Below are 13157 nucleotides of genomic sequence, written 5' to 3'. Positions count from 1 at the left end.
CATTCAGAGTACTATTTTGCCTGAGGTGTCACCCAGCTAATGGCAGAGCGTGGATTTACTAGCAGGTCTGTCAGACTGCAGACTCCTTTATGTAACATTGCCTCTATATAAATGATTAAATAACATAGACAAATTATTAAATGCCAAACAAAAATAGCTGCATTGTACACATAAGAGACATTATTACCTAGAAGGATTAAGGTTTTTCTTCTCAGCTGGGTCTGCCTCACCACTTTCCGATGACTCATTCTGGGAACAACCAGAATCTTTAGCATTTAAAACCTTCTGTGTTCTTGAGCTGCCTTCATCAGTTCTCTTCTGCCTTTTAAATGGAATAGTTTTTTTCCCAGTATTCTTAGATGATTGGTTTGTTTTTTCAGCAGGTTTTTGTTTACTGTTATGATACAATGACAATTCACTTCTTACTGAAGAATTGCTAGAAAAAGGACCTAAAGGATTAAATGATAACCTAAAGTTAGTATAATGTTTGATTATTTGGCTCACTAAAATACCAACATGATTTATATTTTACATGTAAACACATACACACCCCAATCTCATAGGCTGTATTTGTTTTCTTTTTTTTTAAGATTTTTTTTGATGTGGACCATTTTTAAAGTCTTTATTGAATTTGTTACAATATTGCTTCTGTTTTATGTTTTGTTTTTTTTGGCCCCGAGGCATGTGGAATCTTAGCTCCCCGACCAGGGATCAAACCCGCACCCCCTACGCTGGAAGACAAAGTCTCAACCACTGGACTGCCAGGGAAGTCCCTCATAGGCTATATTTGTTTTCAAGTTAAATTCATAAACTATGCAGCTCCTCAATTTATAGATACACGTACCAAACCTTTTAAATTTATCACGAGTTTCCAAAACCATCCTCTCTGGCTCTGCCCACTACTCTTCTAGTCATCCTTAAGATCCTGGTATTTCCCCAAGGTCCCAGCTTCAACTTCTCACTCTATGTACCTTCTCTGAGGGACCTATCAACCCATAACTTTAATTACTATCTACATGCTGATATCTACAATATTCACCTATCACTCTCCCCCAAATCTGCCACTCTGGTTTTATTTCCTATCTTAATGAAAAGTATAACTAACTACCCAGATGCCTAAATCAGAAATCTGAGTCATCCAAGACTCCTGTCCCTATCCACAAGCAATCCCTAAATCCTGTCATTTTACTGTTTTTTTTTTAAATGTCTCTCAAATCCTCTTCTTTTAAGCTCTGCTGCCTGTCATTAGCAGGGCCTTCCCCGCCCCCCCACCCAGTACGCAGGCCTCTCACTGTTGTGGCCTCTCCCGTTGCGGAGCACAGGCTCCGGACGCGCAGGCTCAGTGGCCACGGCTAACGGGCCCAGCCGCTCCGCAGCATGTGGGATCTTCCCGGACCGGGGCACGAACCCGTGTCCCCTGCATCAGCAGGCGGACTCTCAACTACTGCGCGCCACCAGGGAAGCCCTAGCAGGGACTTTTATCATTTCTTATCTGGATCATTAAAACAGCCTCTTAACTGATCTCCTTTCTCTAGGCTTGCCATTCTTCAATCCATCCTTCACACTGCTTCAAGGGATCATCCTTGGAAAACACAAACTGAATCATTACAATCCTGGTTAAAATCTTTTCGTGATTACCTATAGCTTAAGGATCAAGTCTAAATATTTTAAATTCTAACTTATTACTACATCTAGAGTGCTTATTTCATTAATCGTAACTCTCAGCACTCTCCTCCAAACAGACAAATCAAAAAAAAAGGCAGTAGTCACTTAGCTGACTCCTAATCCAATCTTCAGGAAGCCTTCTCTAATTCCCAAGGCTAAATTAGGTAGTTTTCTCTGTCCTTTGACAATGTTTATCATACATCTGATTGTTTACTTATCATTCTCTTCCAGCAGACTGGCAATCCTTAAGACCAAGATTGATGTTTTACCTATCTTTATATTCCTCATGTCTAACAGCAAGGGCAGGATTATGGTGAAGCAAGAGTAGCCTAGGGTAGAAAAAAATTTTTTCCCAGTTTTACTGGGAAAAAATTGACATATTAACACTGTACAAGTTTAAGGTACAGAATACAGTAATTAATATATGTATATATTGCAAAATGATTATCAGAGAGTATATCTTAAAAGTTCTCATAAGGAAAAAATAAAAATTCTAACTAGGGTGGAAAATTTAAAAAGGTGTTTACTCCAAGTCACTCACACAACCCTTAGGCCAAGTGTCTCTTTAAATTTCCCATTCTAGGTTGCTCATTTGCCTCATCTAGACCTTGCCCAGCCTAACACCATTCCTGCCTCACAGTGGAAACTCAATAAATGTTTCTTGACATATATGAAAAAGCAGGAGGGTCACATGTACACTACAGGCAGTAGATCAAGAGTCAAGAAATCTGGGTTCCATTATTTTCCAATTCTAGCACAAAGGTCTATAACCTTAGGGGGAACTTATGTTGCTTTTCTATGCTTCAGACTTCGTTTCTTCTTCCATCAGATGAAGGAGTTTGGTGATCTGTAAGCATTCCTCCACTTCTGTGACTCCCTACTTGATCAGCAACCCAACATGTCTCAGGACTGATACGTTTCAGGTCTTTTTTTGGTAAATTTTGGAGTTCCAGCATACTTATTCAAGCTCTGTAAGACTTTTATTAATCCATATATTTACATGTTCATTGACCATAGTAGTTTCCAGCAACGTGGGTCAAAAAGATGAGTTCTCCATAGGAGTAACAGTAGTAGTTAACATTTTAATACTAAGTATATGCCATTTAATACTTATAACAACTTAATGAGGTGGAAGTATTGGTAATCACATTTTACAGAGTGAGAAACTGAAAAAAGTAATCTCAAAGAGGAGGAATCATAATTTGAACTCAGATCTAACTCAAAAATCCAAGAAGAGCTGCAACAGAATAAACATTTCTTACTGGATTACAATTCAGTAATTCGTAGCAACAAGACCTCACAGATACAGTGCCACATATGTACTCGTCTCTCACTTACTGATTTAAATGCCCCACTCGATAGTATCTACATATGTAAATGTTACCTTACGATATACCAATCTTTCCATGATCATCTCCTTTAAAAAATTCTACCAAAACAATAATTGTTTCATATTATACAGAAAAGAGCTGGCATAGCAGGTCTAAGAATGCTATCCTTTGAAAGGCCTGCTTGCAAAGTTAGCCCTTAGCCCTTGGGTAGCGTGTAGGCACTTGAATTTCAGGAGGGCTCCCATCATTTCATAACTGGTAAATGTGGTTTAGTGTGCCTAAACTGCTTGTGCAAAAAATATGGTTTATGACGAATACTTGCTTTTCCTTCAGGGAGCCTGTAATTTTAGGACACGCTAGGCAGAGGGTGCCTAGGTGACCATCGCCAATAAAATCTTGGGCACTAAATCTCTAATGAGCTTCCTTGATAAACACTTTACAAACCTGTCAAAACTAGCTAGAGGAACTAAGTGCCTCCTGTATGAATGCACTGGGAGAAGACTCTTGGAAGCTTGCACACGATTTCCTTCAGACTGTCCATGTAACTTTTCTCTGCTGATTTTGCTTTGTATCCTATCACTACAAGGTAACTTCAGACATCCATTATCACCTTTCCCACTTCACTTTTACCTGATGACCCTGCTTACTATTCCACTGAGAAAACAAAAATGTTCAGAAGAGTACATCTTCACTGTGTGGCTGAACTACACTGACTCCATTTTGTCAGTTCCTTCTTAGTCCCACAGTACCATCCCCTTCCCCTCAGTGTGACTGAGCTTTAGCCTCCTCAAAAGGAATATGCCCAAGCCAGATATGTTCCCTATCAACTTTTATCCTTGCCTTAATCTGATATGAAAACTGGAAGAATGCCTTTACTGACTCAGATGGTTAAATGAGACCCTCGGAGGGGAGGAAAAGCCCTGGTTCCTATCTGTGCAGATGTGCTTCTCCCTAGTAGTCAGAATCTATTTTTAGCTCTGGCTCCTTTAAATCTCCCTGTACCCCTTCTGGCTGTGCGGAGTGCAGCTGCAAATGCCTCTAGATCATCAACCACCTGATCCTGCCTTTACAACCAAAATAAACTTCATAATTGTACTTTATGGAGTTGCCTGGTTTTTCAGTCTCAAAGTTCCTTCTCAGTTTGGAGGATATTATTCAATGTCTCCACTGCCCAACATTTACCTTCGCACCATCAACTCTACCAACCTATTTCTAAGTGCTGCCATATACCCTGCCTTTCCTCTTTTATATGATATACTGTCCTTGCTCCTGTCTAGAGCTAACCCTTTTACTATGGACTGGACCACACCCTACCCCTTGCCTACACAAGGACTGTGATCCTATATTTATCCTCTACCTTTCTACAAGGTCGTTTTCATGAGTAGATAAGCTGATGTAGTAGTATCTTGCATATTAAGAGAGAGACACCTTCCCTTGACCCCACATCTGCTATGTCCCTTTATCTTACTGTCTTTCCTACCTCACTTCCTACACTCCCTTGAACCCCACCTCCAATCAGGCTTTTGGTCTCATCATTCTACAGAAACAATTTTTATCAAGGTGACCAACAACCTCCATGTTGCCGAAACCGTATTGTCAATTCTTAGCTCTCATCTAATTCAGGCCATGAGCAGTATTTAAAATAGTTCATCACCCAATAGTTAAAATGCTTTCATTACTTCACTTCTATAACCCTAAGTTCTCCTCATTTTCCTTTAACCTCACTAACTGCTCCTTTTCAGTCCTTTTGATGGATCTTCCTTTCTCTTCCCTACTCCTAACATTGGAGTCTCCCAGGACTCAATTATTAGCTTTCTTTCTTCTCCAAGTATAGTCTATTACTAGATGATTTCAAGTAGTCCTGAAGTTTTAATGATCACCTCTATATTGATAACTCCCTAATTATAGGTCCTCCCAGATCTTTCCCCCCAACTTTAGACTCATTTTATCAAGCTATCTCCTCAATATATCTACTTCGATATCTAATTAACATATTACAACGTAAAATCTTGATATCCTTCCCAAATCTGCTTCTCTCATATCTTTCCTCATCTCAGTAAACCTTTCCTCACCGCAGCAAACAGTAGATCCATTCTTCTGCTTGTCCAGGCAGAAAAATCTGAATCATCCTTGAAGCCAGCTCTCACTCCAATTCATCAGTACTTTCTGTGACTTACCTTCAAAAATATCCTGAATCCAACCATTTCCATTCTCTTCCCTCCAACCTCCTCCTAACTACTCTCCATGCTTCCATTTTTGCCCAGTCCTAGTTCCCTCCCTACACTGCAGTAATAATAATCCTTTTAAAAGATAAGTCAATCAGGTCACTTTATTGCTTAAAATTGTCCAGCAGCTTCCCAATACACTTTGTCTAAACTCATTATCACAGCCTGCTTCTCTGACTTCATCTGCCCTGGCTTACTCTCTTCTTCAGCCATACTGACTTTTTGACATTCCTCAAGCTTTTCCAGCATGGTCCATCAGTACTTTTATTATACTAATACTGTTACCTTGGTCTGGAATGCTCCACACCAAATTATTTACATGGCTCCCTCCTTCACTTTATTCATATATGTGCTCTGAAAGATCCTAATCAACTCTTACTGCTACCTTTTACAAAAACAATATTCTGCTCCATTCTCCTATCTACTCCCAGCTCTGCCATTTACTTCCCAACTCTAATCTTTATGTGCCTTGTTTTTCTCAATTACCCATCACTGAATGAATTATATATCTATATTGTTGATCTTCCTCCAGTAGAATGTAAGTCCTAGAAGAGCAGCAATTTTTCATTTCTGGTTTTATTCTTCCACAGCTGTATCCCTATATCTAGAATACTGTATATGATAAAGCCTCATAAATATCTTTATAATTAATTGATTTAATATTTCTATTGATAATCCAATTTAAATTTTTCCTCATGAGAGTTTTCTCAAGAGAATGGGAGTATAAATCAAACATAGAGGCTCTTATAGAATGAACATAATTTAAATAAAAATACTTACTCTGCTCTGATTTTACCACCCACCAATTAGATGGATGTCTGGAAATTCTTCGACTTCTTGTGACAGTTGAAGTCAATTCTTCAGGTACAATTTTGTTCTTCTTGGACCCATCTGAAAAACGCTTCTTTTTGTGTTCCTTATCTTTTTTCTGATTCTCTGCATGAGGAACATTGGTGCTACCTTTCTTGCTTCCTAAAATAAAGAATAAAAACAATTCAAAATCTACTGCACCAAAGAATATTCAGAAAACCAGAGCAGATTATAAAAAAAACCTCTCAATTACAGGAACTTCTTAAATTTATTCTGTGGGCTTTTCATCTCTATTTTTTAAAAGTCACATGTTCTCAATAAAATCTACAACTTTCTCTCAGTTAAATGCAAACTTTTCACATCGCATGATAACTAACATATACTCCTGAATCAAAAAAAAAAAGTATACTCTGAAAAGGAAAAATGAAATATATGACTCCTTCCACTACTAAAGTCCCCTGTAAAAAAAGGTTAACTACTGCTTTTCTTTTTTAAAATAATTCATGATTTTTGTCAATCTAATTCATGGAAGAGAATATTTTAAGGAAGTTTTCAATAAAGAGATCTTTCCTATATGAAGGAAAAAAGATTGTTTCTTTAAACAGAATTTAAAGAGGAAAAAGAATTTTTAAAACAACGAATATGGCAAGCAATAAAAAGCTAATGAAAAGGTTTGGCATCAATAGTAACTTCATTTTACTACACAAGCAGGTAGATAAGAAAAGATCTAAGAAAAGGGACAGATAAATTCTAGTTTTGTTTTTGAGACTGACAACCAGGAAGAAGGGGAAATCAGAGAAATAGAAGCTATTTTAATACAAATATTACATCTAAAAGATGTACAACCACCAAAATGAGTTTAAAAATGGAAATTTTCTTTTTTTCAGAAGATTTAGAACATTAGATGTTAGTAGATGTAATGAAAAATTTTCTTGACCAATGAGTAGATCAAGACTAGGATTTTTGAGTTTCTGACACAAAGATTTCTATGAGATCCAAAGAAGGAGTTAAAATCATAGCAAGTAGGAAACTCACAGAGTAAATGAACTGCATAAAAGTATATAAGACCAGGGGCAGTGGCCAAGATGGTGGAGTAGGAAGACCCTGAGCTCACCTCCTCCCACAGGCACACTAAAATTACAACTATTTACAGAGCAACTATTGATGAGAACAATGTGAAGGCTAGCAGAAAAGACCTCCCACAACAAAAGATATAAAGAAGGAACCACAATAAGACAGGTAGAGATAAGACAGAGTCAAGACCCAGGGTGGGCAACCTACAAACAGGAGGATAATTACAATTGCATGGTTCTTTCCAGGTAGCCACAGGTCTTAGTCCCACACTGGGCTCCCCTGACTAGGGTTCCTGTACCAGGAAGACAAGCCCCCCAAAATGTTTGGCTTTGAAGGCCAGTGAGGCTTACTTTCACAAGAACCTGAGGGCTACAGGAAATACATACTCCACTCTTAACAGGCAAAGGCACTGTAATTAAAATGGCAAAATCTCAAATACTCCAAGGCCCAGGGCAGAAGCAGTAATTTGAAAGAAGCCTGTGTCAGAATCACCCGCTGATCTTGGAGACCCTCCCAGAGAGGCAGGAGGCAAATGGAGCTCACCCTGGGGACACAGACACTCGTTGCAGTCATTTTGGTGAACTTGTTATATCACAAGGACACTGCTGTCGGCAAGCACAATTTTGGAATCCTCTCTCTAGCTTATTAGTGCCAGAACCCAGATCCTCCCACCCGCTGGTTGGCACCGGTCCTGGGATGCCCGAGGCCAAGAAGCTAGCCTAGTGGGGACCCAGCCTTACTCACCAGTGAGCCAGCGCTATCCCCTGGACTCCTGGGACCCCACAGCCAACCACCAGGATTCAGCCCTACCCACCATCAGGCTGACACCAGCTCAAGGAATACCAGGGCTCTACAGCCAAATATCCCAGGACCCAGCTCTGCTCACCAGTGAATGTACACCAGCACCAGGACACCCTGGGCCTCATAGCCACCCATGTCAGGAACAGGTCCTGCCCACCAGCAGACAACATCAACCCCAGGAACCACCTCCCCAGGCCACAGCCCCACACACCAGCAGGCCAACAGTAGCTCCAAGACCGCCAGCACCACACCCAGCCACCCCAGGACCTGGCTCCGCCCACCAGCAGCCAGCAGCCTCCACATTATGCAGGGCCAGAAAACCAACCAGATGGGGGCAAGCCTGCCTACCAGTGCACCCACAGTAATCAATCTGCCACAACTGAAGGGCCAACTCAGCCCACACAGGGCACCCCTAGAGCATATAGCTTTGATGACCAGAGGGCAGGTCACTGCTGGGCACCCACTGGACATCTCATAAGGAAGGCCACTTCCCCAAGATTGGAACTGTAACCAACTTACTAAACACATAGAAATAAAAAGAGAATTAGGCAAAATGAGGTGACAGAGGAATATGTTCCAAACAAAGGAACAAGATAAAGCCCTAGAAGAACTAAATGAAATGAAGTTAACCCTTTACCCAATAAAAAGTTCAAGATAATGATCTTAATAAAGATGCTCAAAGAACTAGGGAGAACGGATGAACACAGTGAGAAATTAGAAGTTTCTAACAAAGACTTAGAAATTATAAAGAAGAACCAAACAGAGCTGAAGAAATACAATAACTAAAACTAAAAATACACTGGAAGGAATCAACAGCAGATTAGATGCTACAGAGGTATGGATCAGTGAACTGGAAGACAGAGTAGTGGAAATCATTCAAGCTGAAGAGAAAAAATAAAAAGAAATGAGGACAGTTTAAGAGACATGTGGGACAACAACATCAAGTGTACTACCACTCACATTATAAAGGTCCCAGAAAAAGAGAGAGAAAAGGGGCGCAGAACATATTTGAAGACATAATAACTGAAAAGTTCCCTAATGAGGTAAAAGAAACAAATGGTCAGGTTCAGGAAGCACAGAGAGTCCCAAACCAGATCAACCCAAAGAAGACCACAGTAATACACAATGAAATTAAAATGGCATATGACCCAGCAATCCCACTCCTGGGCATACACCCAAACAATTATAGTTTAATTAGAAAAGATACATGAACCCCTATGTTCATAGCAGCACTATTTACAATAGCCAAGGCATGGAAACAACCTAAATGTTCACTGAAAGATGAATGGATAAAGAACATGTTATATGTATACAGAATAGAATATTAGTCATAAAAAAGAATGAAATAATGCCATCTGCAGCAACATGGATGGACCTAGAGATTATCATACTAAGTGAAGTCAGAAAGAGAAAGACAAATACTATATGATATCACTCCTATGTGAATCTAAAATACAACACAAATGAACATATCTATGAAACAGAAATAGACTCACAGACATAGAGAACAGACTTGTGGCTGACAAGAGGGAGGGGGAGTGGGGAAGGAAGGACTGGGAGCTTGGGATTAGCAGATGCAAACTATTACACATAGGATGGATAAACAAGGTCCTACTGTATAGCACAGGGAACTATATTCAATATCCTGTGATAAACCATAATAGAAAAGAATATGAAAAGAATGTATATATGTATAACTGACTCACTTTGCTGTACAGCAGAAATTAACACAACACTGTAAATCAACTATACGTCAATAAATTTTTTAGAAAAACAAGTTAAAATGGCCAAAAAAAAGAAAGATTAAAAAGAGAATATTAAGAGCAGCAAGGGAAAAGCAACTAGTTACATACAAGGGCACTTCCATAAGGCTACTGGCTGACTTTTCAGCAGAAATTCTGCAGGCCAGAAGGGAGTAGCACAATATATTTAAAGTGACAAAAGGGAAAAAACCTACAAACAAGATTATCTGGCAAGGCTATCATTCAGATTTGAAAGAGAGATCAAAAGTTTTATCGACAAGCAAAATCTAAAAGAGTTCAGCACCATGAAACCAGGTTTATAAAAAGTGTTAAAGGGACTTTAAGTAGAAAAGGCCACAACTAGGAATATAAAAATCATGAAAGGAAAAATCTCATTGGTAAAGGCAATTATACAGGAAAGGTAGTAGATCAACCACTTATAAACTTAGTAGAAAGGTTAAAGGACAATAGTAGTAAGTCGTCTATATCCATAACGTAGTTATGGGATAGTAGTTAAAGGATAAATAAAACATGATATATATACGATGTCAAAAAATTTTAAGCACGGTAAATACGGCGTAAAATGCAGGGTTGTTAAAATGCATTCAAACTTAAGAGATCAGCCACTTAAAATAATCATGTAATACATATAGATTGCTATATATAAATTCCATGTTAACCACAAGCCAAAAAGCCATAACAGACATATACACAAAAAGGAAAAAAGAATCCAAACATAACACTAAAGGTAGACATCAAATCACAAGGGAAGAGAGCAAAAGAAGGAACAAAAAATAACTACAAAACTATTAACAAAATGGTAACAAATAAATAACTATTAATAATTAAGTGTAAATAGACTAAATGCTCCAGTCAAAAGAAATAAGACTGAAAAATAAGACCCATATAGATGCTACCTACAAGAGACTCACTTCAGATCTAAAGACACACACAGACTGAAAGTGAGGGAATGGAAAAAGGTGTTCCATGCAAATCAAAAGGAAGCTGGGGTAGCAATACTTACTTCAGACAAAACAGACTTTAAAACAAAAACTCTAACAAGAAACAAAGGACATTATATAATGGTTAAGGGATCAATCCAAGGAGAAGATATAACAATTGTAAATATATATGCATCCAACATTGGAGCACTTAAATATATAAAGCAAATACTAACAGATATAAAGGGAGAAACTGATAGTAAAAATAAGAGTAGGCAAGTGTAAACCCCACTTACATCAATGGACAGATCATCCAGACAGAAAATCAACAAGAAAACACTGGCCTTAAACGACATATTAAATCGGATGGAATTAAAAGATATATACAGAACATTCCATCCAAATTTTGCGTGCCCATGGAACATTCTGCAGGATGGATCACACGGTAGGCCACAAAACAAGTCTCAGTAAACGTAAGAAGACTGCAATCATATTAAGCAACATTTCTGACCACAGCACTATGAGACTAGAAAACAAGTATAAAAACACAAACATGTGGAGGGGATATGGAAGAAAAGAAATAGGGGAGGGAAACTAAGAGGTACAAAGTTCCAGCTGCAAATAAATGAGTCATGGGTATGAAACATATGGTGTTGGAATATAATCAATAACTATGTAACATCTTTGTATGGTGACAGATCTTAACTAGATGTGTCATGGCAATCAGCTTGAAATGTATAGAAATACTGAATCACTATGTTGTGTGACAAGAACTAACACAGTGTTGTAGTCAATTATACTTCAAAAACAAATAATCTCATAGAAAAATACATCAGATCTGTGGTTATCAGAGGTTGTAGGGGTGGAAGGAAAATTGTATGAAGGCAATCAAAAGGTACAAACTTCCAATTATAACAAATAATTACTAGAAATGTAATGTACAACATGATAAATATAATTAATACTGCTGTACATTATGTATGACAGTTGTTAAGAGAATAAATCCAAAGAGTTCTCATCACAAGGAAAATAATTTTTTTCCACTTCCTTAATTCTATATCTGTATGAAATGACAGATGTTCACTAAGCTTACTGTGGTAATCATTTCATGATGTATGTAAGTGAAATCATTATGCTGTATACTTTAAACTTATATAGTGTTGTATGTCAATGATATCTCAATAAAACTGGAAGAAAAAAAACAGAAAACAGTATATAAGGCCAACAGAGTAGGCATATATAACCACATAATTAAGTATTAAATTATACAGAATAAAAAGAAGAAAGGACAGCATAATAGGGGTTGAAATCTGGACATACAAGACTAGAGCTATCACTAAGAAGGTAAATTTGGGGAACTAATTCAGACAGAGTTGATATCTAATGCAAAGAAAAAATGTTCTCAAGGTATGAATGTAAAGGAAGAACAGAAGGAAAACTATTAAACTTGGGAAATATAGAGACCGTCATCAAAATTTATAGATGAAATGAGAAAAAGTAATCAATAAAAAGATACAGAAGGAAATCAAACAAAGAACATGGAGAACCAGAATATTACAGTATCAGAAGTTAGCTGGTGCTCAATTAGGCTAGAATGAAAACTACATCTTAGTCGTCTTTATTACCTATAACATATAACATTATGTCTGGTACACAGGCTCTCAATAAATACGCATTAAAATAATGAATTCAGGTTGAAGCCTATATTTCACTAGGCAGTGATACTGGCAAAACTGCTACCCAGCATGAGCTATTTTAGATACTATCTAAACTTTGATACTCAAAATGTGGTTCACAAAAAAAAAAATGTGGTTCACAAACCAGCTATACTAGCATCACCTGGAATAGACTGTTTACAAATACAGAATCTTGGGTCCCACCCCAGACCTACTAAATCAGTTTATTAATCTGTATTTTAACAAGACCCTCAGTGAATTCAAATGCACATGCAAATATGAAAAGTACTGTTCTAGGTGCTTTAGTCATTCTCCCAGTTAAATTTGACTGGGGAGTAGAGGGATAAAGGATAAAATGAACCAAATTCTGTCATGAATTTGAATCTCTAAGGAGAGCAGTATCACTCTCTGATTCTACTTTAACAATAAGTTACAGGATTTGGCAGTACTTTAAATTTGGGATAAAATACTGATAAAAGAGAACTGATTCATGCTTATAAGGTATATTCACCTTAATTATACTGAACCAGGCACAAAAATTTTAATTAAAAAAAGAAAATAATCTATTTTACCAATATTATGCTTAATAGTATCAACCAATACTTTCGAAGTGATGATAATGGAAGACATTAGAAGAGTTACCACAAAGTAAACCTTGTCAGTAAATAAGATCTTTTAGGGAGTAGATATAGAAAATAATAAAGAGTCAATTTACAAAACACTAAAGCAAGAATGAGAACTTTCAACATGGTTGACAGTGATTAGTAGTTTAAGGAATTATTTGTACAACAGCAAGAATCCTCACTGATGAGCATCATTTTCCAGCCCCTCTCCAATCTCATCTCTCTTCTCCAACTTCTTTTCTTCTATTTCTTCCCTTCTTGTTCCTCCC

The 13157-nt window shown here is 37.7% G+C and overlaps 1 protein-coding gene across 4 annotated transcripts in view; it reads right to left on the bottom strand.

The window, feature by feature from the left end:
• CENPC (centromere protein C) overlaps positions 1–13157 on the bottom strand; it is an 89967-nt gene that overhangs the window by 34726 nt on the left and 42084 nt on the right. For all 4 annotated transcript variants that reach the window (XR_009519546.1, XM_060012451.1, XM_060012450.1 and 1 more), the window contains exons 9-10: positions 6002–6193; positions 188–449 (exon numbers count right to left, since the gene is read on the bottom strand). Coding sequence is in view for 3 of the 4 variants with exons in the window: in XM_060012451.1 (XP_059868434.1) it covers positions 188–449; positions 6002–6193 (454 nt within the window). In the remaining variant the exon portion in view is untranslated. The remainder of the gene's footprint in view (positions 1–187; positions 450–6001; positions 6194–13157) is intronic.

The sequence above is a fragment of the Delphinus delphis genome, chromosome 5 (genome assembly GCF_949987515.2).
Source record: "Delphinus delphis chromosome 5, mDelDel1.2, whole genome shotgun sequence".
NCBI classification, from domain to species: domain Eukaryota; kingdom Metazoa; phylum Chordata; class Mammalia; order Artiodactyla; family Delphinidae; genus Delphinus; species Delphinus delphis.
The sequence above is the reverse complement of the archived record's forward strand: the minus strand, read 5'-3'. Positions and strand labels throughout refer to the sequence as shown.